The 25,865-nt window shown below is 51.2% G+C and overlaps 1 protein-coding gene across 2 annotated transcripts in view; it reads left to right on the forward strand.

The window, feature by feature from the left end:
• The first annotated feature begins 2,791 nt into the window (after nt 1-2,791).
• SH3BP4 (SH3 domain binding protein 4) overlaps nt 2,792-25,865 on the forward strand; it is a 30,899-nt gene continuing 7,825 nt past the window's right edge. Inside the window, exons 1-3 of one of the 2 annotated variants that reach the window (XM_048954213.1) lie at nt 2,792-2,899; nt 20,680-20,885; nt 22,935-25,297. In XM_048954213.1, the coding sequence (XP_048810170.1) occupies nt 20,768-20,885; nt 22,935-25,297 (2,481 nt within the window). In that variant the 5' untranslated portion in view covers nt 2,792-2,899; nt 20,680-20,767. Of the gene's footprint in view, nt 2,900-5,656; nt 5,763-20,679; nt 20,886-22,934; nt 25,298-25,865 lie in introns of those variants that run through there. The other variant, XM_048954211.1, reaches the window with a different exon arrangement.

Consider the following 25,865-nt stretch of genomic DNA (forward strand, 5'->3'; position numbering starts at 1 on the left):
AGTCCATTGTTCTATGATTCTATGCTTGGGGATACAGTGTTGGTAGATGAGAGAAGAGCAATTGATGGCATCTACCTGGACTCATACAAAGCTTTCCACACTGTTCCACACAACATCCTTGTCTCTAAATTGGAGAGATCTGGATTTGGTGGATGGACCACTTGGTGGATAAAGAATTGGCTGCATGGTTGCACTCAGAGGGTTGCAGTCAACAGCTTGGTGTCCAGGTAGACACCAGTGATAAATGGTGCTTCTCAGGTTTTGGCATTCGGACAGGCTTGAGGAGTGAGCCCATGTGGAGAAAAGCTGGGAGGAACTCTTTGCCAGGGGGTGTAGGAGTAGAACAAGGGGTGATGGTTTTAAACTATAAGAGCGTGGGTTTAGAGCAAACATAGGGCTCAGCTGGACTTTCTCCACCGGCAGTGTGTCCAATGTGCATCCTCAGAGAGGGAATGGGCAGCATTTAATCTGCATGAATCGCCCATCTTCATGTAAGCAGACAGTCCCAAGTGTGTTGAAGACTGACACTTTGCTGCCTGGAGATGTGAGTTTACCACAGAAAGATCACGGGGCTGCTGAGTGATGCACGTCCACCTCCCCCATCCCAGAATCCAGCTCTTCTGAATGAGCACTTTTGCTCCCAGAGGCGTCTTTTATCTCTGGCCTGAGATGATCCAGAGGTCCTCACAGCCACTTCTCAGGGTTCACAAATAATTCAGCTATTCAGGAAATCACTTAAATGAATGCAAGTGAATGGAGGGCTTGGAAGGGACACAGAATGGGCAAATTCAGGCTTTTGGGTACTGAAGAGGACAGTGTGATCTACCCCTGACACAGACTGACTTGCTTAAGGAGCGGCTGAAAAGCAGGGTGATGAATGGTGTGAAACACAGCAACTGTGAGACCCTGCAGGTGCTCGCTGAAAGGTTCCCACCAGCAAGAGAGATCAAACTGCCCTGCTGCAACCAGAGAACCGGGCTGTCCAGCTCTGGGGAGCTGTGCATTGATAAACCCCGGCCTCTCAAAGCCAAGCAAGAGAAATGAGCTCCTGAGGTCACTTTGAAGTGGTTTTGCAGCTCGCTGGGTTCACTGCCGAAACGCGTCCTGGAAGCACGAAGTGCAGGAGGAGCCAAGTCCAGGAAGAGGAAATTTACTCATTGCAACAAGCAGGGCCCTGGTCCTGCCCAAGGAATAAAACAAGGGTGAGCAGAAGGAGGGCCTCACACCCTGCTCTGACCTCCTCTGCTCCAAGGCTTTGCTCTCCCTGCTTCTGCAGTGTTTCAACCAAGCTGCCCACAGTGGTTTCAGCAGCCACCACTGCTTTGCTGCAAATTGCATCTGTCCCCACACTGCATCCATCCCACACTGCATCCACCCAACACTGCATCCACCCAACAGCATGCTGCAACCTTCCAAAACCCATTGCTTTTCCCTCCCAACACCACCGTTCCCCAGCACAGCCCCCTCTGGAGCCAGACAAGGCCCAGTGTTGGCAGTGCTGGCAGTGAGCACTCGGTTAGCCCGCCCTGTTCAGGCTTTGGCTCCCTGCCTCGAGGCTGGAGCCATGTCAGCTCGGAATCCTGAGCTGTACTTAACTCCAGAAAGCCTCAGTGGAAATGCTCCATTAAGGAGAGAAAAAAAGCAGGCGGTGACACAACTTCTTGCTTTATTAAAAATGAAGGTTGGATTTTCCTCCCATTCTTTGCCTGCTGCAGAAATCCAGACTGCAGCACCGTGACTCCAGGTGCAGTGCCACCCTCCTCCTTTGAATCCTTGTATTCAATCCCCTGGGTCTCACCCCACTGGATGAGGGCTCAGTCAAAAAGTCCTTGCACGCATGCTTGCTTTGCACGAGGACTGCCCCTTGCACAAGAGGTCCCTTCACCCTCTATGCATGCCCACTTTGCACGAGGATTGCATCATGCAGGTGCCCTACCCCTCGCACAAGGAGCTCCCATACCTCCAGTGCACACCAGTTTGCACAAGGTCCTCCCTAGCACAAGGGCTTCCCATGACCCATTTGCACACCTGTTTTGCAAGTGGTGTGGCATTGCACAAGGATGACTCCTTGCACAAAGGATTCTCACAACCCATTTGCACACCTGTTTTGCACAAGGAGCACCTCTGGCAAGAGGGTAGCCCCTTGTACAGGTGTTTCCACAAGCCATTTGCACACCCATTTTGCATGAAGAGCACTCCCTGCATGAGGGCTTCTTGCACTAGGGGTTCCCACATTGGCACACCCATTTTGCACCACGACCACCCATTGCACAAGAGGTGCCCACAACCCATTTTGCTCAATGAGTACCCCTTGCACAAGGACTGCCTCTTACATTCATGGATTCCACAACACATTTGCACACTCATTTCACACGAGGCACGCCCTTTGCACGAGAGGTTCCCACTACCCATGTGCACGCTCATTTTGCACGATGAACACCCTCGCACGAGAGCTGCCCCTTGCACGAGGGCTTCCCAGAACCCATTTGCACACCTGTTTTTGCACGATGAGCACCCCTTACACGAGGACTTCTCGCACGAGGGGTTCCCACAGCCCATTTGCACACTCATTTTGCACCATGAACACCCTTGCACGAGGGCTGCCCTTTGCACGAGGGGTTCCCACAACACACTTGCACACCCGTTTTACACGAGAACTGCCTCTTGCACGAGGGTCTCCAGCACCTCCGCGCCACCATCGCGCACCAAGGATCCCACAGCACACACTCATCGTGCAAACCCCCCCAGCCCCCCCTTCTCCGGGCCCCGCTCCTGCAGCCCCTCCCCCTGACGTCAGGGCTGCGCGGGGCGGGCGGTGAGCGCTGTCCGGTGCCGGGCGGGGAAACGCGAACCGAGAGCGGCGTTGGCGACGGTGGAGGTTCGGTTCCTCCGCCCGCAGGTAAGCGCCGTGCGGAGAGCGGCTCCGCGGGTCCGGAGTTTGTGGGTGAGCGGCCCCCCCGTGGGTCCGGTGCGCGGAGTGCCGTGTGAGTGTGCGCGTTGTGTACGCGGGTGTGCTTGTGCTGTGTGTGTGTGTAAATGCACGTGAGATGCGTCTATCCGGCGTGCACGGGTGCAGGGTGCGGGTGTGCGCAGCTCGGAGTGCGGGTCCCGTGCATATCTGTGCTGGAGAAAGTTTTGCTCCCGCTCGGTGCCTTGGGCGATGGCCACCTGAGCGCTGCTTCCCCCTCCTGCAATCCCACTGCTCTGCTGCTCTCCGGATTCGTTCCTGCAGCGCTGGGAGCTCTGCGGGTGCCACCTTGAGAGGTGGCTTTGCTGGTGCCGTGTGTGGGATTGTAGTAATAGCCGAGGCCCTGTGCGGGCTGGTGGCTTCATTCAGAGAGCTGTAGAATATCCCGAGTTGGAAAGGACGTCTTGCGGAGATGCAAGGACCGCCCTGCTGCTCACTGCCACGCTGTGAGGTTTCTTCAGCTGTGAACTGCAGCTCTGTGGCCATGAGTTGTGCTTGAAGTTTCTGTGGCCACGAGCACGTTCCAGCAGCCCCTTTCCTTCCAGCACACAGATTTGGCCTTCTGACCACGAGCCAGCAGTGTGCCCAGGTGCCCAAGAAGGGCAGTGCCATCCCGGCACTAGTGCAGCCAGCAGGAGGTGACCTCCCCTCGTACACAGCTGTGGGGAGTGCTGTGCTCAGTGTTGGGCCCCTCGCTGCAAGAAGGACGCTGAGACCTGGAGTGTGTCCAGAGAAAGGCAACAAAGCTGTGATGGTCTGCAGCACGGGTCTGATGGGGAGCGGCTGAGGGAACTGGGGTTGTTCAGTGTGGAGGAGAGGAGGCTCAGGGGAGACCTCATCGCTCTGCAACTGCCTGCAAAGAGGTTGTGGTGAGCTGGGGTCGGCATCTTCTGCTGGATAACAGCAATAGGACGAGAAGTAATGGCCTGAAGTTGCACCAGGGGAGGTTCAGGTTGGATGTTAGGAGCAATTCTCAGAAAAAGTGGTCAGGCACTGGCACAGCTCCCAGGGAGGTGGGAGCGTCACCGTCCCTGGAGGTGTTCACGAGATGCATATGTGTGGCTCTGAGGGATGTGGGCAGTGGGCATGGTGGGGTGGGTTGGGCTGAGTGCCCTTTTCCAACTGGACTGATTGTGTGATCTGTACCCGTGGTGAAAGGGAAGTGAAGGAGCACTGCTCTCTCATCTGTCCTCTTCCCCCTGTTTGCGTATGTGCTTCAGGGTTGCCTCTTGGCTCCGTCTGGCACAGGGCTCACTGGTGTTGGGAGGTTTTTGTTTTGGGTGTGTGGATCGGCAAACTGTTGGTGAGTGTACTGCTGATAGAAGGTGAACTGGGAGCCCCAGGGCTCAGTGTTCCTGTGCTGTGCTGCCAGAACGGTGCAGCAGCTCCACCTGCCCCGTGGGGGTGATGCTTTGCATCCTTCAGCAGAAAGCACCATGCAGGGTGTGCTTGCTGCTGCAGCATCCCATGCTGATGCTCCCTTGCAGTGATGGATGTGGGAGCAACTTTGTAGCCTGGAAGCTGTACACATTATGACAAAGAGTTGGAAAGTGGCTGAGTCATTGTTTTCACCTCCCATGTGTTAACCTCATCGCCCAGACACAACTGGGAACGTCAGAGGGATGGTGACACACGGCTGTCAGACAGCAGGGGGAGAGGTCCAGCCCAGCCCTGCACAGCCACAGCGTTCTGCAGGACCTCTGCCCAGAGCCCAGCCAGATGTGTGGTACCTGGGTGGGTGCGTGGTCACTGTGCACGAGTTGTTGAGGGGACACAGCTTGAATGGCACTGCGTGTGTGTGGCCCTATTTGAGCGAGGTCGGCTGTTTCCTTAGGAACAGAAAAGCCTTTTTGGAGCCGAACAATGGCACGTCCCATGGTGCGGTCAGCGAGCAAGTAAGGCAGGGGATATTTCACAGACCAGTTCCTGCTGCTGTGAGCTTGCCAGTGGGCTCTGAGCACTGAGCTGCTGGCTGCCAGCATCGCACGGCTCTGTGGTTTGGGTCTCCTGGGCGCGGGATTACGGGAGCTGAACAAAGAGAAACTTTTTCTTTTCGTAATGGATCCGCCTGCCAGCAAATGGCAGCTAACTTCAGGGAGGAAAAACAAAACAAGGCTCTGCCCGGTCAGAAAAAGCGTCCTCACATCTGTGGCATTTCCTTTCTTTCTTTCCCACTCGCCAGCCCCTCGTGTCCTGGCCGCAGCATTGAAAACCTGGGATCAGATTAGCAGTGCTGGGGTGGGGCTGCTTTCAGCCTCAATAAGGAGCATTTCCCAGCTGGGAAACCCAGCCCCAAAGCCCTCTGTGCTGGTTTTTCCCCTTGCAAGAGCTACAGCTGGTACCTTTTGGGGTGTGTGTGGCTGCACCTGTGGTGTAAATGAAGCTCTTGAAGTCTACAGTCTTAATGCACCTGGTCAGCAAGCAGCTGGTGCTTACGGTTCCTCAGTTAGGAAAAAGAGGAGACGTTTGGGTGCATCTCCTTACCTATGGAGACTGTAAGGCTCCCTGTCGTGTGAGCTTTGTTTGCTCAGATGGAGAAGTGGCTTTGAGAAAGGGGATGAACTCTCGGTCTCCAAGATGGGTGGGGAGCAGCTTTTTGGCCGCAGAAGCTGGCAGACAGCCTGACCCTGCCCACTGCAGGATCCTGGCCCCATGCTTCCTGAAGTCTTACCTTTGATCCCACTGGGCTTAAATACACCTGTGGCCCGGCCACAGTCTTCCCAGTGCTGTCCACAGCTTTGTGGCCATTTTCCTGACGGTCCCCTGCTCAGCAGTCCCCTCGCAACCATCACATGTGAGTATGCTTTTCTGATGGCTTAGACTAGAACAGATCTCAAAGCCCACCCAGCCCAACCCCTGCTCTTCCAAGGGGCACCTCCCATAGCCCACGTGCCCAAAGCTGCATGCAGCCTAGCTAGCACTACCTTGGGTAGGGTGGATTTTTTCCATCCCAATGTCCCAGGATGCAGCTCCTTCTCGGTGCTTTGCAGAGCTGAGAAAAACACAGCAGCCACAAAGCCTTTCTTTTGGCCATTGTGTGCGTTGCTTGGTTATCTCCAGGCAGGGGCTGCAGACAGACAAAGTATTTACTGTCCTTGGGAGATGATTATTACCTCCGTCAGCAAAGCATCTCTGTGCAGGACAGCATGTTTGTTCGCACCGGCCTTGACCAGCTTATCGCCCTGTGAGTTGCAGGTAGCACTGCTCATTCCTGGAGCTTTTTGCCCTGGAATGAGGGGTGGTGCCACGAGATCAGACATGGGTGATGGGTCTTTTCCCACATCTGCTGTGTCCTTTACTTTTCCATCCCCCAAACGGCTTGCTGGGCAGACCTCATGTAGCCTATGTATTCCCGTGGCCTCTAGATGCAGTGTTGTTCCTTTTCAACGTCCTGTTCAGCTTGGTGGTGAAAAACAAATGAAGGGTTTGGATTTTTTTTTTTTTTTTTTTTTTGGAGTCTGAAAGCACTGGTGAGAAACAGCTCTGTGCAATCAGTATGAGTTTCCAAGTCATTGTTCTCCTGTTTTGTGCTGCTGCTGAGGTGTGGCCCCATGCTCCCTGGAGAGTGACCGAGCTGCTCAGAAGGAGCCTTTCCAAAACATATAACGTCGAGCCCTGTTCCTGAAAGTTAATCATGGCAGAAAACGCTTTAATTAACTCAATTAGCCAGACAGTCCATCTGGACTCTTGCAGTGCTTGGTTAAATCCCATGAAATGAGGTCACAGCTCTGGCTGGAGGACAAGGATGGATGCCTGCGAGCCCCTCAGGGATGTGCTGTGGTCTCCAACCCCCAGTGGTGCTGGTGGCATGGGTAGGGGGTTGCTGGCACCAGTGCTTTCCTAATGCTGCCATACCTGCAGGAAGGGGGAATTTTTTCCAGGGAGCACCTACAGATGTGGGTATGTTATTGCAACCAGCGCAATGCCACAGCCTGGCTGTGGATCTCGGGGGTGGATGAGTGTCATCTCTCCGCTGTCCCTAATTACCCAGCTCCTTTTGCAAGCCTGAGACTGAAATCCCTTCAACTTGAGGAGTTTGGAGGTCACTGAGAGCAATGGCCTCTGCTGCAGCTAGTGGGTGAGCAGCGCTTCTTGTTTCAGCAACTTGCCCACCAAATAGCTGGGGACAGAGGAGTTTTGGGGTGCAAACTCACCGAGCACAGAGGGATGGATGGATGGATGGATGCTGTGTAGCTGCTCGGAAGTGCGACCAGCCAGAGCAGCTGGTGCTTCCCTAGCTCCTGCTTGGGCTATTAATAGGAGCTGTTAAAATGTGCACTGAGGCCAGGGTGTGGGACATGACCAGGCATGGAAACAGTGAGCAGAAACCTTTCTCCCAGCATGCTGCTGGAGCAGAGGAATGCAGGGATCTGGGGAAGGCGAGCGTTTAACCCCCTCTATGTGCTTTCCCTGCAGCAGGGGGTGACCTCTCTGTCGCAGCTTTACCCCGTGTGTTGACCTCTGTTTTACATGTAAATGTGCTGGGGAAAGGAGTTAATCTCGTGTTACAAAAGCTGCTTGCCTTGCTGCTGCTGGCTGCCTGACCATGGTGGGAAGCCCAGCGTGGTGAAGCAGTGATGCGTCCTATGGGCAATGTGGGCTGTGGAGGTGGCGTTTCCCAGCAGAGCTCCGTGTCCTGGAGGCTTTTGCTACCAGCAGATAGCACTGTGACCAGGGAGAAACTGAGGCACAGAGCACCAGCATCACCTGAGCTCAGTGTGATCCCAGCGTCAAACCTTGGTTGGTGCATTTGTGGAGTCCATATGTCCAAAAATGGGCTCCAGAATAAAATGAGGAATGTGTTTGGGGGGCGGAGAGGGAAGTTGTGCCCAGTTTGCCCTGCAGTCAGGCAGGAGGAGATAAAAGGAATGAAAATATGTGCCGTTTGGCCTAATTTTTCATGGGTTGTGAATGGGAAGCGGTGATGCCAACGCCGCATCAGATGGTCTGCTCGCTTTTAGGGGGCAGGGAGGTGTTTTGCTTCAGAAACAGGCAGGTGGTTCCTGCTTTAATGCTGCTTCAGGCAATCTAGCTCATGAAAGCAGGGCAGGAGGTAATTCCCTGCATGGAGGCAGAGATGGGCTGCGGCTGCCAGGTGCAAATGCCGCACGCTGAGGAGGGGCTGCTGTTCCTTTGTTTTCACGCTGTTGGACCCCACGAGGTTCACGTCAGCCTGGCCAGGCCCTTCTCCCCCTCAGTTTTGTCTCATCCATGGGTACACACCGACCCATCGTCCGGCTCGCCAATGAAGGTGCCGAGCCCAGGGTGCTGGGACCTGAGCACAACTGCACAGCGCTGTGTCAGGGCAACCTCCGCTCCATGTCTGCCTTCTTTCAGGCCCAGCAGCAAAGGAAACCCGTGCTCTCTGGCAGAAGCCCAGGCCATTCTCTTTGCAGGGCTCCTGGTGGCCGGAGCTATTCTTAGCAGTGCTGTAGATAAAGCTGGGTCTGGCTCCACCATGGCTGGGGCAGCACGCAGGTCTGCTCACCCACCTTGTGTCTGAGGCAGTGTGAGAGGAGCTGCTGGGTCCCAGGCACTATTTGCCTGTCAGCTTCGTGAAAAAGAAACCATACTTTTATCCCCTTCCCCTCCCCAGAGTGCAGGTAGTTTTAGAGAGAGCCAGCTGATCTGGCTAAGGAAGTGTTTTCTCCTAAATGAACCGCACAGCAAAAGAAATAGCTGATTTTGGAGGGCTGTGGTTTGACATTGCAACACCGCACTGGATCTCTTGTTGCGTAGCAAAACTGCGGTCTGTAGAACTTGGAAATGGTTCTTTTTTTATCACCCTGGTGTATTTGTTTTACACTCCAGTATTAAAACATTGTTAATTGTCCTGCTGAAAAAAAGCTGAAAACAGTAAACACAAAATTAGACGAAAGTCCCCCAAAAGCCGACGTCATTGTGAATGCACGCAGTGTGCTTCGGTCAATATTCATCATACAGGCTCTGTAAATGTTATTTGCCAGGATCGTGCATGGGAAGCCCCTCTGAATTCTTTGTAAAAGCAGAACCAGGGAGGTTGTAAATGCTGGGGGAAGTCGCCTTTCTTTTGTTTTTCTTTTTCTGGACAGTGTAAGAAGTTTCCGTTTGTTTTCTGCTAATTGAGAACTTGTGTCATCCATCTAAATATAAAACCATCCCAGTGCATCAGCTGTGCCTCGGCTTCCATTTCTCTTATAAAAAGGAAAAAGGAGAGTCCGTCTGCACTGATGTCTTATGTAGGCTCTGTTCTCCCATCAGAAGCTTATCTGATTCTGCCTGTCCACGCAGAGGCTTGCAGGTTTCTGGGTGCTCTGATATGTGCCTGCACTGCTCGTCCCTGAGGAGCAGGATTTGTGCTTTGAGATCCTCTTCTGGAAGAAGAGAGGACAGGAACCTGGTGTGCTACTGAGGGATGCTGAGGAAAGGAGGGTTGTGCTGGCAAGGATGACTGTGGGCGGTATGTTGGTCACCTCTAGCCAAGACCTGATTGCCAGAATCAGGCTGCTTTTAGACCCCAACCCACCTTAGACCTTAGACAGAGAGTTACAATTGAAATATAAATACAGTGATGGATATTAAAGCAGCTGTGAAGCGGAGCGAACACTGCGCTGCTCGGATGGAAGTTGCTTTCCATAAAAATCAATAAATGAAGTAAGTTCTTTCTTGCCAAAGGCCACTGCTCTGATTGCTGTCCCTAAGTATGGTTGTGGTTTTTTTCACCCTCTTTTTTTTTTTAGCTGTCACTTTCTCAAATCAGGCGTTTCTCCAGAGACAATGGACAAGATTTGGGTTTCTCTGTGTCCCACTGGATGGCTGTCATGAACAGCTTTGCCTTTTTTTCCTCTGTCACGGGTGCTTTTGTGTTGGCCTAAGACAACCCTATACCGCGGCTGATGCTGTTAACTCTGCTTCACCCCTAATTCAAGCTGCAGTAATCTGAAATTCAGCAGTGTAGTCTGTTACCATAGAAATCTCAGCGGGGATAAATTTAGCACTCTGCTTTCAGGCTCGAGCAGGGAAAGCTGAGCAGCTTGCCCATGTTGCTCACAGGCTTGAGTTTTGGGCAGCTTTCACTCGAACTGATGGGGAAGCAGCAGATGCGAGGTGAGGTCTGTCTCCTTCAGCCTTGCCTGGAGCTGACTTGATCGAGAAAGCAAAGAGGGAATTTATTTCTTCTTGTGCCTTCTGCTCTCCATGGAGATTTGTCTGTTTTTCAAGGGAAGCTCCTGAGAAGACCAGGAGACGACAGGGATCAGTCACTGTGATTTCATCTGCAATGGGAAGGTGTTTGGGTGCTGCCGGATAAGAGTCTGGTCTGAAGTGGCAGAAACTGATTCCACTGCACCAGAGCAGCTCTGCTTTAAGTGAGGGAAAATCTTTTATTACTTTTGGTATCTTTCAGGTGTCCTTTTAATTTTGCCTGTTGACTAACGCTGCAAAAACCGCGCACGGGAGTGAGCCCTGCTTTGTGTGGGAACGGGGCTGATTTTGGGCAGATTTGGCCAAACTTTTGGAGGTGGCTATTTCTGTGCCCCAAACGTCCTGCTAAATAAAGGCTGCTTTCCCTGAAACGAAGGGGCTGGCAGCGTCCCAGCACAGAGAAGCAGCGTGTCTTCGACATTGCGCGCCGGGGAAGTCGCACAGAATCGACTTGCGGTATCATTTCATACCACATTAATTTTGAGTGCTTTGAGAGCAGCCAGGCAAGAGCCTGGTGCCTTTTAACTAAAATAAAATTCAACAGTTCAAAGCGTGTCGCTTTCTTTGCAGATAAACCCTTCCAAAAACGCTCTGGTCTTACAGTAATGAAATTGGTTTCTTATCAGCTATCTGACCCACGATGATGAGATCAAATGGCTTTTACCTGACGGGGCTGAAGGAACGACCTCTGATGCACAGGGTTGGGTTGTATTGTTTTGGGTTCTTTTCCTCCCTCCTGGCACTACTGATGTTATGAAAGTGATTTGAGCTGCTGATTGGATTGTATCTGGGCATCCCTGATCCCCCAGTTGTGTTCCCCGTAGTTAATTTGCAGGTTGCCTAAAGCCTGCATGCAGTTTTGCAAGGTTTTAATTTAAGGGATAACTGTAATTAAGTGATTTCAAGAAGGCACGGTATTTGCTCTTATGTTGCATAAACAGTGGGCTGTTTTGGTTTATCTTCCACCACCTCCTGGCTGACAGACATCATGTCTGCACCTGGGAAGCTACTTCTGTTCAAATCCTGTGTGTGGGATGAGCTGTGCTCTAAAAGGTGAGGACTTGGCTGCTGAATACCATCTGAAGTTGGCCACGTGGCACGCTTTGAGTTGAACCAGGAGTGCCTTCCCATACAGGTATGCGACTCGCTGGGTTTGCAGATGAGATCAAACTGGAAGCGCAGAGGACCAGGAGTGAAAGCAGGACTGGGAGGGGAGTTAGGCAGCTTCTGCTCCTCAGGAGGAAGAAGGGTGAGAAGAGAGCCTTCATGGTGTGAACTTACTGCACAGTCCCTGAGAGGAGTCTGACCAAGCTGTGAGTTGGAACTGGATGAGGATCCTTCCAACCCAAGCCTACGATGCTAAGTTAGCAGAGGCATTGATTGCTTATGGCTTTTTGCAGCAAGTCCTAACCCATGCCCAGAGTTGGAGCAGATGTCTGCCCTCACGTCTCCCTCTTTCATCTCAGACTGCACACTTCTGCTGAGGAATGGTGTAATGAGCTGCATGTTTGCTCTGTAGGCACTGTGCTGCTCTGAGTGAGCCTTTCAGCATGGGTTCACAGACCAGTGTTGAGTCAAGCATGGGGGCATCCCATGTAGGAAGTAACCAGCAGTCTGATTTGAGCAGAGCACGTTTCTTTCTTGCTTCTTAGGGATGTGTTTTAGTGGGCACGGTGGTGATGGGTTGGCAGTCAGACCAGCTGATCTCAGTGGTCTTTTCCAACCTTAGTGATTCCGTGGCTCTGTGATTTCACATGAGTGACTATCAGCTCCAGCAAGCAGCCAAGCTGCTGAAAGTCAGGCGCTGGGGGAGGGGGGGGAAATCTGCCTTGGAAATGTTTATTGGGGCAGAGTGCTTAAAAATGCTGTTTTGAGGAAATTTGTTGCAGCGTGCTGATTGCGTTTGTTTCTGCCTAATTCAGGCTCGTGGTAGGGTTTGGTACTTGTCAGCATTTTCAGCATAGCTGAAAGCATCGTGTAATCCACCAACAGATCAGTACCTGGGCTAATCAGCAAAGTGTGTAAGAACGTTAAATCAAGGTTAAGCTCTCGCATGAGCTCATCACCTGAATGAGTTCTCCTGTCTGGTAATCCAATGAGGTTTTATTTGTTAGATAGAGAATCCGGCTGTGAGACTGTGGCTGCAGAGCACACCCAGGCAGTGAGCTGGGAACAAACCCCTCTTTTTTCTTGAAGGAAGCTCCCAGCTGACTCTCCAAAATAGGTCAGCAGTGAGCTCAGCTGACTCGGGCTGCAACAGCATCCTGGCTACCCTCTCACAAAGCCCTTAAAGTGGGTGACCCAGTGGTGGCTGCTATGTCCCATCCTGACTGCAGCACCTGTGGGCTTGAACAAAGCCTTCTCTTTTCCAGTGTTCTTCTATTCAGCAGCTTGAGTGAGTCCAGAGGGCCAAGCAGGGCCTCTGCCATTCTACACACAAAGAGATGGTCAGTGTCAGGGAATGTGTCCTGGTTGAGTATGTGTTGGCTGGGGGGCAAGATGGAGTGAAAGTGGAGAGCTAGCTCAACTCTGGAGCTTCTTGTTGTCCTCCCTCTGCACCAGGTGCACTGCCAGCATCCCCTGCCTGAGTGCCTTTCCTGTGCCTGCCCTTCTGTACCGTGCTAGTGAGACTGGTTTCCCAACGTCACAGCAAGGAAAGCAAGCATGTGGTTGCACCAGCAGCTTGTCACAGCTGGGGACAGATACTTCTTTCCATCAAAAACAAGATTAGTGGAGGGTGATGGAAACAGGACTCTGAAGTGTTGAAGCTGTGCAAGCTCTGTCATTGTTTCCATTTGAGGTTTTCAGGGACTCAAGTCACCTAGCGTTTGATGGCTCTTGAAGACCAAATCTGCATCTAAATCTAAATTATCTGGGTAAGGAAATGCAGCTGGGACTGTGGCCCTGGGCATAGCAGTGGCAGTGAGTTCCTCCTGGTTTCCCATGGAAAGCCTTTCACAGTGCTTCAGATTCAGTTCATAGTATCCAATATAAACCTCACCAGGTGCAACTTTAGGCCTTTTCCTATAGAATCATTAAGATTGGAAAAGACCCTCCAGGTCACTGACTCCAACCATCCCCTTCTTCCATGGCAGAGGATAAAGGCTGATCTACAGAAGAGAGAGACGCTCCTAAGGAGGAGATGGAAGTCTGTCCATGGCTGCATTGTGGCACTTGAAGATGCAGTGTTGTGGGTTTTTTTCCTCCCTTGTCACAGATTCCCTGTCTGAACTAGTGCTCTGAACTGGCTCTCATATCAGTTCCTTTTTTTTTACAAGATCAATATATCCATGCTTTTGGCTCTGAGCATACCTTCGGAGGGACTGCAAGGGTTAGGAGGAAGAGCTGATGTTATTACTGCGAAAGTTGCTTCCATCGCCACATTTAAAAGCAAGAAAATACTTTGCTGTGCACCAAACCACTCTGCTTCTGAGCTGATAGCAAGTTAATGAGGCTAATGCAGAGGGCAGGGAAAGTTGCCTGGGTGCTTACGAAGGCAGTGCCCGCTGTGCTCCTAAAGTGCTGGCACCTTGCCCTGCTCTGCCCCAGCAAACATCCTCTGGGCACACACAGGCGTCGGCAGCCTGGGTGGGAAGGTGCTTGTGCTGAAGTTGCTGATGTGTGCCTTGCAGCAGTGATTCCCAGAGCTGCCTCTTCTTTGTTAGCGTGCTGCTCAGCTCATCTCTGTGCATTTACAGGCACCTGGTCTGATCTTTGCCCCACAAGAGCTGGCTTGCTGCGCTCCTGTTCCCTTCAGGGGTTTGAAACTCGGGTTTGTGCTTCTCTGCTTTGCTCCTGGGAGCCCTGCATTGAGTGTGATTCTGAGATTTCATGCTTTTGCTGGTCCCGGCCAGAAGAAACTCCCTGCCTGGTGCAGGAGGCAGCATCTGCAGCTGTGCAAGAACCTTAGGGCTTTAACACCTGAGTTAGGGAGTGCTTCTCTCTTGGAAGAGAATTGTGTGGACAGCAGGAAGAAAAGGGTTAATGGAAACTGAACTGTCTGCTCTGAAAGCAGGCCTGGTGAACGTCAAACAAAGCTGGTGAGAGCCTATCAGCACCTTCGTACCTTTTCAGGTGTTCTGAACCTTCCTCACCATAGAATCATTTGAGTTGGAGGAGACCTTTATAGATCATCTTGTCCAACTCCACAAACCGTCCCAGAACCTCTTTGAGTGGAGGGTGATCCCATGTTGGGGTGGGCTGCCCAGGGAGGTGGTGGAGTCCTCATGGCTGGAGGTGTTCAAGAGGTGTGTGGACATGGCAGTGAGGCATGTGGGTTAGTGATGGGCCTTGATGCTGTTAGATGATGGGTGGTCTGAAGGGTCTTCTGCCTGAAGGACTGTATGATTCGACCATACTGCTTTACACATGTTGCATCTCTTCATCCAAGAGTAGAACAAGTCTCTGGCAGAAAAGCAAGGTTTCCAAGGTCTCCCCTTTGTCAGGATTTAGAGCTGCCAATCATTTTGGATCCCATCCTGTGGGTAACCTGCCCATCTGCTCTCCTCCACCTTTGGCAGCTCTGATATGGGACATTCCCCTCGTGTTGTGTGACCTGGACTCAGTGGCATGCTGTGTTCTTCAGGTGGGTGACAGTTCCCAGGCAGCTTGGCAGCAGCAGCAAGCTCTGCTCTCACCCCAGAGACACCATATCTGTATTTAGTCGCTTGCCTATCCATCTCCAGCATTGACTTTCAATGAGACTCGTGCTCCAAAGTCATTGCTATAAAAGGAAGCTTTCCCATCCTCCCTTCATTGCTCACAAAGGGTAGCTCACCCGGTGGGGAAGCTGTAATGGATACCCTGGCTGGAGGTGCCAGCAGACGCCAGGAACACGTGCTCAGCAATTATTACATTTTTATCCCTGCAGTGCTGCTGGTGCCCCCAAGTGCTGCTAGCTGAGTTGCTCACATGTGCCAAGTTCCCAGCCTTGCATTGCCTAGCAGTCTGGAGTCAGCAAAGAGCACCATGCTTGTAGAGAGCCCTAAATGGGAGCAGCTTGCAGCTCATTGCATGCCAGGATCCTCAAGGGAAGAGGAAGATGGGAGTGTGGAGCATCCTCCTGACATTTCTCTGGTTCCCCACCGCCCATCCCACCAACAGCAGTGCCCCTCAGTCCTGCAGGGACCTAAAATCTGATGAGTTTGCATAAACCTCATGGTCTCCCTGGGGCTTTGCTCACCTCCTGCTTTGCTTTTTCTCCATTTTTCCTCTCTTGGGAATCACCAGCGTGTGTGACCCAAAATGCTTGGTCCAGGTTTCTGGAGAAAAAGCAGTAGTGAGCAGCTCTTCCCTGCCTGTCCCTACGCTTGCTGAGAGAGTGGAAAAAGCAGGCACGAATCTGGATGGTCAGAGTGTTTTCTGCTGGCTGTGTGCTGAGCAAATGAAGGACATTGCCAGCTGCCCAAGGCCATGTCATAACGTGTAGTCACAGAATGGCTTGGATTGGAAGGGACCTCAAAGATCATCCAGTTCCAACCTCCTGCTATGGGCAGGGCTGCTAACCACTAGATTAGGCACTAAATCAGATTGTACAGGGCCCTATCCAACCTGGCCTTGAACGCCTGGAGGTGTTGAGATGAGGCAAGAAAGTCCTGAGGAAGGACTTGAAGGTGAAGAATCTGTAGGGTGAAAACCAAGTTCTTAAATGAGATAGTGAGGTGGCTTAGTCTCTTTGCTAAAATAGCACACTGCAGTAACAGAATCTGGTTGATGTTGTAACTCAAACCACTTCTAATTTTTAAGGAGAGCCAGGAAATCTTGACTTTGGAGAAGTAAGAGGTAGATGAAAAATAATTAGCAACAAGTGACTGGAGTTGCTCTTGGAGTTGCTCTTGGCTCTGGCATGGGAAGTTGAAGGAGTATGATGGCTGATTGATGAGATGGTCTTTCTGCACCTTCTTCCTTACAGTCTGTGGCAAGATGCAGCCCTGATAGCTTGGGCTTGATAAGGAGAGGTGATCCCAGCCTGGAAGCTGCATCTTGTTAAAGGGTACATGCAGCCAGAGAGGGGAGGTTTCCTCTGAACTCATCCTGCGGGCGTAGGGTTTGATGGGTTTTTTATATAGTACCCAAGGAGAAGATCATGCTGGGAGGTGTGGGACAGGGAGGGAAGGGCTTCCTCCTCCCTACCACCCTTTGCTGACATGAGTACCGCACCTATCGCTCTTCTTTTGGAACCAGAAGGACCTGGCTCCATCTCCACCCCATTACTTGGTTCCAGCTGGCCCAGTGGGCCCTCCCAGGTCTTATCAGCAAAAACTCTTGGCAGCCAGGGGATTTCCATCACCGGCTGTTGTGTGAGCGCAGAGCTCACTGCTGTCATGCTCTCCTCTTCTACCTTGTTGGAAAACAGCTGGTGCTGGTGGGATTTGAAGCCCTGGAGCTTTGGGAAGGATGGGACAGAGCAAGCCAAGGGTGTTTTCATGCAGCTGGTTTGCGAAGTGCAGGAGGGGCCTCTCAGAGCTCTTGTGCCACTCAAGAGAGTTGGCAAAGACAGAGGTGACCTTTTCTTGCAGCATGTGATGGAGGCAAGCACACAGATGCTCGTGGGTGACATCTAGTCCCAGTCTGTGCGCTGCTCACACTGTTTGGGTTTTCCCCACACACTGCTGTGAGCATTGGCCATGGTCAGCAGTGCTGACGGCTGCTCTGTGGAGTTGTGCCTTTTGCCCCATGCCTGGGGCTGCTCCCAGGAAACCACCCCAGTGCTAGGAGCAAAGCCTTCCCTCTGCCCCCGGGGTTTTTTGATTCTACGTGTTTTCATGCTTCAGTTGTGTTCCTTTGCTTGCAGACATGGAGCTTACCCTGCCAGTGGGTATTTCTCCTGAAATTGCTTTTCTCTACTAATCCAGTTTAGTGTGGCTGAGATGCCTGTGCTACATCTTTGATTTGTAATTCAGCGGTGATTAAATTCTCTTGATAAGATATGGGCCTTGTTGTTGATCCAGCATGAGAATTGGGCTCAAATAGAGGTGCCCAGCCAGGGAAGCACAGCTGGTGGTGGTAATGGCCATTGTAAGCAGCCAGGGGTGGGTGCATGCTGTGGCAATGGGACTGGCCCTGCCAATAGCTGGGAGCAGTGAGGAGGATGGGGCTTGCTGCTGTCCCCATAGGGCTGGGCTGGGCATGGTGACGGATCTGCAGGGCTGAGCAGAGAGGAATGGAGTGCTGAGTGGTGGCAGCAGGCCAGGCTGCGTCTTGGTTTCCGGCCTGAGCCACCCCAGAGAGTTTGCTGAAGTTCTTTGTAACCCTTTCTGTGCCGTTTCATGTTCTGTGACAGAAGCTTGTTGGTCACAGTGGGACGTGGTCGGTTGCCAGCAAGGCTGCTGTCCCTCCACCACATGACGTAGTGCTGCTGGCCTTATTCCTAACCCCAGCTAACACAAAGCTGAATCCACTCTACAAGTCCCTGCTGCAGCTGGTGGTGTGATTCCCTTACGGGTGAGTCACAGGATGTGAGTCCCGTGGCTCATGATGTCCCCTGGGGTGCAGAAATCCAGCAGATGGGGCAGGGAGGAGACAGCTCTCACCCTGTACAGTGCCAGCACAGGGAGAAAGTGAGCTCTTTTTGGTGCTGCTGGTTGGAAGTTGGGATGAAACAGCCCCGTGGTGCCTCTGTTCATACCAATGCAATGCTGGGTGATTCTGTGCCCTAGAAAGGTGGCGAGAAGGAATACAGTCCAGTCGGCAGCTGTCCTTGTCCATGCTTCCCTAAACCTTTGCTGAGCCTTAACCCTTGTTCAGGACTCCTCTCCTCATCCCCACGTCATCCCCGACAAGGATTTGTGCAAGGGGGAGAGCTGTTTGCCCTCCTTATCCTTTCCTCCATTCAATAAGGACACTGTTTATCACTGTGGGTAAACAGATGGAGGTAGGGTTTTTCCTATTCTATATTTAAAGTGTTTTCTGATGAATTTACAGACCATTGTCTCAGCAGTTTCCAAACAATTCCTGCCCTTGCAACCCATGTTTCTCCCCACCCAGCACGTGCCCATCCCCTTTTATTCTCCCACAGTCCAGGTTTGAAGCAGCAGGCTTGTTCTTTCTAAGCTTTTTGCTCTGGCTCTGCATTCAGAACCATCTCAGGTTCACCCCTTGGAGCCACCAGCCCCAGAACACCAATTCCTTTGTAGTTCCTCACAGTCCCCCCTGAAAACTGCAGTGGAGTGCATGCACACCCATCCTCCCACGTGTGTGATAGTGCTGCTACGTCCAGAACAGACTGAGATAGAAACAACAGAGGAAATAGCTTTCCCTAATCAGTCATTTTTAATGTACATTCTTGCCGTCTTAGGGGAATTTGGGATGTATGTAGGGCTTATTTTTCCAGCTGTTTCTCCACACGGTCACATCTGCCACAGATCTTTAACATAAAGCTTGCAATGCGCTCATGGAAGTACTGGAATGGGGAGCATCCCTGCTTGTGCCAGGCACGGCGAGGCTTGTGGATACGTCGGTGCACAGCTCTAACTACTGATAGCAAAAATATTTGACACTGGACTTCCAGGCAGGTATTCAAAATACATTCATGGCTTGCACTTTGATTCACAGGAAAGTTATTTGTCTGGTTTCTTTCTTGCTCGGAAAAAAACTTTGTGCAGTGCTCACCAAGCGGGGGTGACCTTTGAGCTGTCAGAGTGTTTGTTTTGTCTGTGTTTTGGTTGTGTGCAATAATTGCTAATATTGGGAAACATTTACCACTTCAGCTGTTGCTGTGACAACAGTGCTGCACGCCCACTTTGTGCCCAATTAGAGCTGCAGAGGGCTTTACTTGAGCAAAACTCCTGCAGGATCTTACTGTGTTTCTGCACAGTTATGTCGTGGCAGGCACGAAACGTGCAATCCCAAGCAGTGGGTGATGGTGTTTAGCATTATTACTTGCTGTGTTGGAGCTGGACTGGCAGCACCTTTTTGAAACGTGCCAGCTGAATGGAGCATCTTTCCTCCCTTCCTTGCTTCCCACTGCATGTCTGCTTAATGCCCTTTCTTACTGCTGTTCTCCAAGTTCCCTGTCTTACCCAGCTCCTCTGATAAGCCCAGCCGTGGCTATAAGCCCAGTTCTCAGCACCTGCAAAGCCCTCTCCGTGCTGATTTCCAGCAGAACCCAAAACAACACTCTTCTCAAAGGGAAAAGTGTTTGTGCAAAGCTTCTCCCTTTCTTTTCTGTCTGCAGCCTCCTTCATCCTTATGGTGACTGCATTCCTGGCATACCAGACTTCAGATGGCTTGAGAAGCATCTCGAGCAGGCTGGAGTATCTCCTGCTTTGATTCCCTCCCCGGATGCAAATTTCCTCTTTCTACATTCCAGAAAAGGGTACTGATTCCTTCAGGGCTTGCTCCTCCTTGCCTCCAGATCTGCAGGTTTAATAACAGCCAGCTGCAGCCCAGGCAGTTGGCGGCCAAACACAGTGCTTGTCTTCACATTCCCATTATCTTCGTGTTCCCAGCAGAGCTCTGCCTTCTAAGGAATTTAGGTTTGGAGTCATTTTCCGCTTGATCTGGTTTTGAAGCAGGGGAGAAGACTGTATGAAGTGAGGAGGAAGGGAGAGCAGCGATAGGAGAGGATTTAAAGTCATTTGGGTTGCTGAATTCAAGCAGGGAATTCGGATTGATATGGCTTTTGATTGCCCAGGGCTTTATTTGTGAACCTCTCTTTGGTGCAAACCTGAAAGAGCAAAGTGGGGCTGAGGGTCTGTGCTGCAGCCTTGCCTTCAGCTAGCAGAGAGGCTGCAGGCTTGCTTGCCTATGTGCTCCTGGGCACCCTCCAAGCTCCAGCACAGCTCAGTGACACCAGAGGAGCTACTACCAGCGCTTGCATCAGCCACTGTGCTGGTGGTGAAAGAGAAAGGGTAAGAGAGCAAGCATGGAAGAGGATGGCAGTGCGAAGCCAGGTAGTGGAAGAGGTTTGCATCTACAGCTGATGTCCCACCAGGCTACATCTCTGGATGGTCCTTTTGGTGAGGTGTGGGAAAAGGGCTGAAAGCGTGCATAGACTGCGTGTTGCCTTCGAGATCAGTTGTGCTGCTGGTGCCTTGGGAGCAGATGCTGAAAGCAGAGACGGCTGTTTGCATGAGGAGGAGAAGTGCAACAGTGTCATGCCCTTGCTGACCAGACCTTGATTATTAGGAGTCCAGAGGTAATTATCATGATGCTTTAAGGAGAATATGGCACTGTGACTCCTGCACATGGTCTTGGGCAGCCTGCTCCAGGTGTCCCCCCTTGAGCAGGAGGATTGGACCAAATGTCCTCCACAAGTCCCTTCCAACCATAATTATTCCGTGGCTCTCTGACAGGAGGAAGTTTTCCTGAATCAGCACTGCAGGGCCGGCACACAGGTGCAGATGGCTTTTTATCTGGAGTGCTCCTTTGATAAGCAAATGGGAAAGGAAGGATGCAGCTGCCCTGAGTCAGCCTGAGGCTGAAGCAGTGGCACGTGCTGAGCTCGCATCTTGCACAGTACATCGTGTGGGTGTCCTGCTGGGAGCAGGAGGCATTGCTAACATGCTGGCTTTTGTTTTTACCTGCAGGCGGGCTGCCCAGGGTGCTGTGGTATCTCCGGGCTGTGTGGAGGAGCCATGCCCACCTAGCACTGCCCAGGCTCTCGGCGAGCTGAAGATGGCAGCACAGAGGATCCGGGCAGCCAACTCCAGCGGCCTGCTGCGCTGCAAGTCGGAGGGGACACTCATCGACCTCAGCGAGGGCTTCTCAGAAAGCAGCCTGTGCGACGTCAAAGGTGGGGGGCCAGTGTGGGCCGTGGCCACCAGGGGACAGGGCAGGTGTTAGCCTGGTGCCACCGTGTCGTGTGCAAGAGAAGGGATGGATTTGCCAGGCTGGTGACAAGGCAGGGTTGGTTCTCCATCCCCCCCAGAACAGATTCGAATGGGAGAGAATTCCCATTCCCTCGGTACGAATGGATCCCAAGGCGGAAGGAGAAGCTAGCATGTGCTGATGGTCTTTAAAATAAACATGCAACAAAGCAATTGTTTTTGCACAAGGAGCAAGGAGAGTCCCGAACATCAAATGCTCTTGCTGTACATTAGTTTGTTTTTAATGCAAAAATAGGGATTACTCACATCCTTGTGAGTAATTACTCATGCTCACATTCATGCAAGGGAAGGGACTGTCCTGCTCTGCTCACTCTGCACTGGAACAGCCTCACCTTGAGCACTGGGTGCAGTTTTGGGGCACCGCAGTGTGAAAAGGACACAAAGATATTAGAGAGCATCCGAAGGGCATCAGCTTCTCTCCAACAAATGTCTTGGGCTGCAGAGCTGCATTAACAGCCATTTTCCTGCCCGGGTGGCAAAATAGGTTCAGTGCAGAGTTTATATATAGTTTTACACTGAATAAATGTGCTCACAACTTTCCCTACCTGCTGGTAGAGGCTGTGCAGGGGAAGTAGGTTAATGATGAATCACTTAATGTGTGCAAGCTCTTATTTTTCCAATACTCGAGCCCTGTGGTCCTTATATCTAAAACTTTTTTTTTGCTCTTACTGGCTGTGTTTTTCAGTACTGTTATCACGAGTTGTGCCATGGCTGCACCACATCTTTTTTGTTAGCTTTCCCAGTTTTCTGTACAGCTGACAGGCATCCTGACATCCTGTGTTTTTCTGTGTTTTTGTTCTTTCCTCCATCCCTCTCCCCCCTCCCTCCTCCCCCCAAGCAAGCATTGTTTTCTTAGGTCTGTCTCACAAGATAACAAATGTTTGAATGCTGATATAACATTATCTGCAGCTTATTTCTCGTGATCCTTAACAGAAATAGGTCCTAAATGTGAAAGCAAAACAGTGACAGAGTGAACATGTCTAGTCTTAATTGAACTGTTTTGCTTGCAATTGTGATCAGATAGTACTGGCTAAACAACTTGCAGCCAGCCCTGCTGCTCAACGTTGTTGAAAGAGAGACTGGAGATGCTGCTTGGTCCGTGGGAGGTCAATATGGTGTTTGTGGTGGTTCAAGTATCCTGACTTTGTAAAAGGAGCTAAGTTTTTCTGAGGAAATGTGGTCGTCCCCTTAGTGGGTTCTCTTAGCTCTCTCTTACTCTGAAACGTAAGTGGGGAAAAAAGGCAGTGCTGCAGAGCTGGTGGCCTAAGATGTTGAGATACCACTGACCAAATTTGTATGATCATGGCCTTGAAAGATCACTTGGGCCATATAACCTCTTCCCATGCAGCACACTCTTAGCCCTCCCAAAATTAACCTCTGTTGTTTTAAATGTGAAAATTTAGGGGATAGCCTGCTATTTACCCTTAAGAACTTAGATCCAGTAATGCCAGCTAAAAGGCAGAGCTGATAAGATGGGGCTCTGGCTCCCTTGGAACTCCCTTCAGCACAGCTTTGTGTGCATCATTCATCAGTGAGTTCAGAGGCTGTCTCTTAGAGAAGCAGCTGAGTGAAGTCCTAAACCAAGGGGAAGGCTTCTTGCTAAGACACTTTGCTGTATTGTTTACCCTCTTTCTCTCCACATGCCTTTCTAACATGGAATAATAACAAATTGCTGTGTCTCCTGTCTCAGCTCCTGCTGTTCTTCCTAGTTGTTTTGATGCCCATCTCTTTCAAGAGGGCATTTTCTCTTCAGCATAAATGTATCAGATGTAGCAAAGTGAATAGTTTTGTTTAAAAATGGTAGCAAAAAGAAATTACTTTTGGGTTGGAGATGCTTTGAAACTACTTCGGCTTCGCTGCTTGATGTAGCATGGATCACTTGCCTCAAATAAATGATTTTAAGTAGCTTGTGACTCTGTGGATTGCTTACAGTGTTTTTCTATTTCATTTCACAGTGCCTTCTCCTAGTGCCTTGCTGGTTGACAATCCCACGTCCTTTGGAAATGCAAAGGAAGTAATAGCAATCAAAGATTACTGTCCAACTAATTTCACCACTTTGAAGTTCTCTAAGGGGGACCATCTTTATGTCTTGGACACATCGGGAGGCGAGTGGTGGTATGCTCACAATACCACAGAAATGGGTTACATCCCTTCCTCCTACGTCCAGCCTGTGAACTACCGCAACTCTTCCTTAACGGACAGCGGGATGATAGACAATCTACTGGAGAGCCCTGACGAGGGGGTCAGGGAGCTAGATCTGCTTGGGGAATGGACTGATGTGAAAAGAAACTCTGTGAAAGCCCACAGTAACAACCCTTTCTTGAACGGTGTCCAGACAAATCCATTTCTCAATGGGAATTTGCAGACGTTGACCAGCTCAGACAGAGAGCCCAACTCCAAAGCATCTGTTGACTTGCTGCTCTTCGACACGGGGCCTCCTGCTTCAACAGTTCCTAGCTCAGCTGCTAATAGCAGCATGGGTAACATTTTTGATGAATTTCCATCCACAAACAGGCTGGACCTGGAAGAGTCTGTGAAAAGGGACAATCCCTTCTTCAGGAGCAAACGCTCTTACAGCTTGTCTGAGCTGTCTGTTCTGCAAGCCAAGTCAGACACTCCGACACAGTCGGGTTTTTTCAACGGTTTAAAATCTCCCACTCCTGAGCAATTCCAGAGCAGGGAAGATTTTAGGACCGCATGGTTGAACCATAGGAAGCTGGCCCGGTCTTGCCATGACTTGGATTTGCTTGGTCAAAATCCTGGCTGGGGTCAGACACAACCGGTGGAGACCAACATTGTGTGCAAACTGGATAGCTCTGGTGGAGCTGTTCAGCTTCCAGACACCAACATCAGCATCCATGTGCCAGAAGGTCACGTGTGCCCCGGGGAAACGCAGCAGATCTCCATGAAAGCTATGCTGGATCCACCACTGGAGCTCAACAGTGATAAATGCAGCACCATCAGCCCCGTCCTGCAGATCAAACTCAGCAACATGGAGGTGAAAACATTCATCATTCTGGAGATGAAGGTATCTGCAGAGGTTAAGAATGACATCATGAGCAAGAGTTTGGTAAGACTGCAGTGCCTTCGGAGCGACATGAAGGAGGGGCCATACACACCAATGCAGCTGAGCTATTCGTATGGGGACACGATACAGGTGCAGCTGGAGAACCTAGAGCCTTGCATGTACATAGCTGCTGTAGCTCAAGGGCAGAACATCCCCTACCCTTACACTGTTTGGGATTATATCAGCAAGAAGATCACAGTTGGTGTTTATGGCCCGAAACATATTCACCCTTCCTTTAAAACAGTTGTGGCTGTGTTTGGGCACGAATGTGCACCCAAGACTCTGCTAGTGAACGAGGTCACGAGGCAGTCTCACAGCCCAGCTCCAGTTGCCCTTCAGCTCTGGGGTAAGCACCAGTTTACTCTGTCCCGGCCTCAGGACCTCAAGCTCTGCATGTTCTCCAACATGACCAACTATGAGGTGAAAGCCAGTGAGCAAGCCAAAATTGTGCGAGGCTTCCAGATGAAGCTGGGCAAGGTCAGTCGCCTTATCTTCCCCATTGCATCCCACGATCCCAACGAGCTCTCGGATTTCACGCTAAGGATACAGGTCAAGGATGACAAGGATGCCATTTTGACCCAGTTCTGCGTCCAGACACCACAGCCGCCTCCTAAAAGTGCCATCAAACCGACAGGGCAGAGGCGGTTCCTCAAGAAGAACGAGGTTGGAAAGATCATCCTTTCACCTCTGGCTGCCACTGCCAAGTATCCGGTTTTTCAGGACCGGCCGGTGTTGAGCTTGAAGTATGGCAAACTGCTGAAAACAGTGGTGCGGCAAAGCAAGAATCACTATTTGCTGGAGTACAAGAAAGGAGACGTCATAGCCCTCCTCAGTGAGGAGAAGATCAGGTTGAAGGGACAACTGTGGACGAAGGAGTGGTACATCGGCTACTACCAGGGCAAAATAGGCCTCGTGCACACCAAAAATGTGCTGGTGGTTGGAAAGGTCAAGCCCAGCTACTTCTCTGGGCCTGATCTCACCACCAGCCTGTTGCTCGAGCAAATCCTCAGACCCTGCAAATTCCTAACCTACATCTATGCCTCCGTGAGGACTCTTCTCATGGAGAACCTCAGCAGTTGGAGGTCCTTCGCGGACGCGTTGGGCTATTTGAACTTACCGCTCACGTTTTTCTGCCGATCAGAGTTGGACAGCGAGCCGGAGCGAGTGGCCTCCGTGCTGGAGAAGCTGAAGGAAGACTGCAACAACACAGAGAACAAGGACAGGAAATCTTTTCAGAAGGAGCTGATGATGGTGAGTCCGAGGTCTGATGAGGGCATCTTCCTTGACTGTGGTGCAGAGCGGTGGGGGTGAGTGGGAGCTAAGCTTTCCTAACTCAGTCACTGAAAAATGGGCTGAGGTTTGCAGATTGAATGGGAATTCAGGTCTGCGGTGAGGAATGAAATGGGTAAAAAGTTGTACGTGTTGAGTGAGTGAAGCAGGCATGCTTGGAAGATGGCTAAGCTGAAGGCCCTTCAAAGCAAGGTGGTTTCAGTCCAGTGCTTTCCTAGCGCTCAGCTGGACCTTGCTGCTGAAGGCTATTTCAGCCTTCAGTGATAAATAGAAGATGTGCATGCGTATCAAGGAGTTACCCAGGAGCTGCTGGTTTCCTCAGTCCAAGATCAAAGTGATGCCAGTGATGGAGGTCTTGGTTTTTTGTGGCAGAAAACTGGAAAAAGGCAAGAAACATAAATGCTTTTCCTGTATGGTGTGTGGTAGGCAAGCCACCTCTCAAGTCATAGAATCATGGAGTGGCCTGGGTTGGAAGGGACCTCAAGGATCATCAAGTTCCAACCCCCCAGCTGCAGGCAGGGACATGCTT

Source organism: Lagopus muta, chromosome 8, assembly GCF_023343835.1.
Source record: "Lagopus muta isolate bLagMut1 chromosome 8, bLagMut1 primary, whole genome shotgun sequence".
NCBI classification, from domain to species: Eukaryota; Metazoa; Chordata; class Aves; order Galliformes; family Phasianidae; genus Lagopus; species Lagopus muta.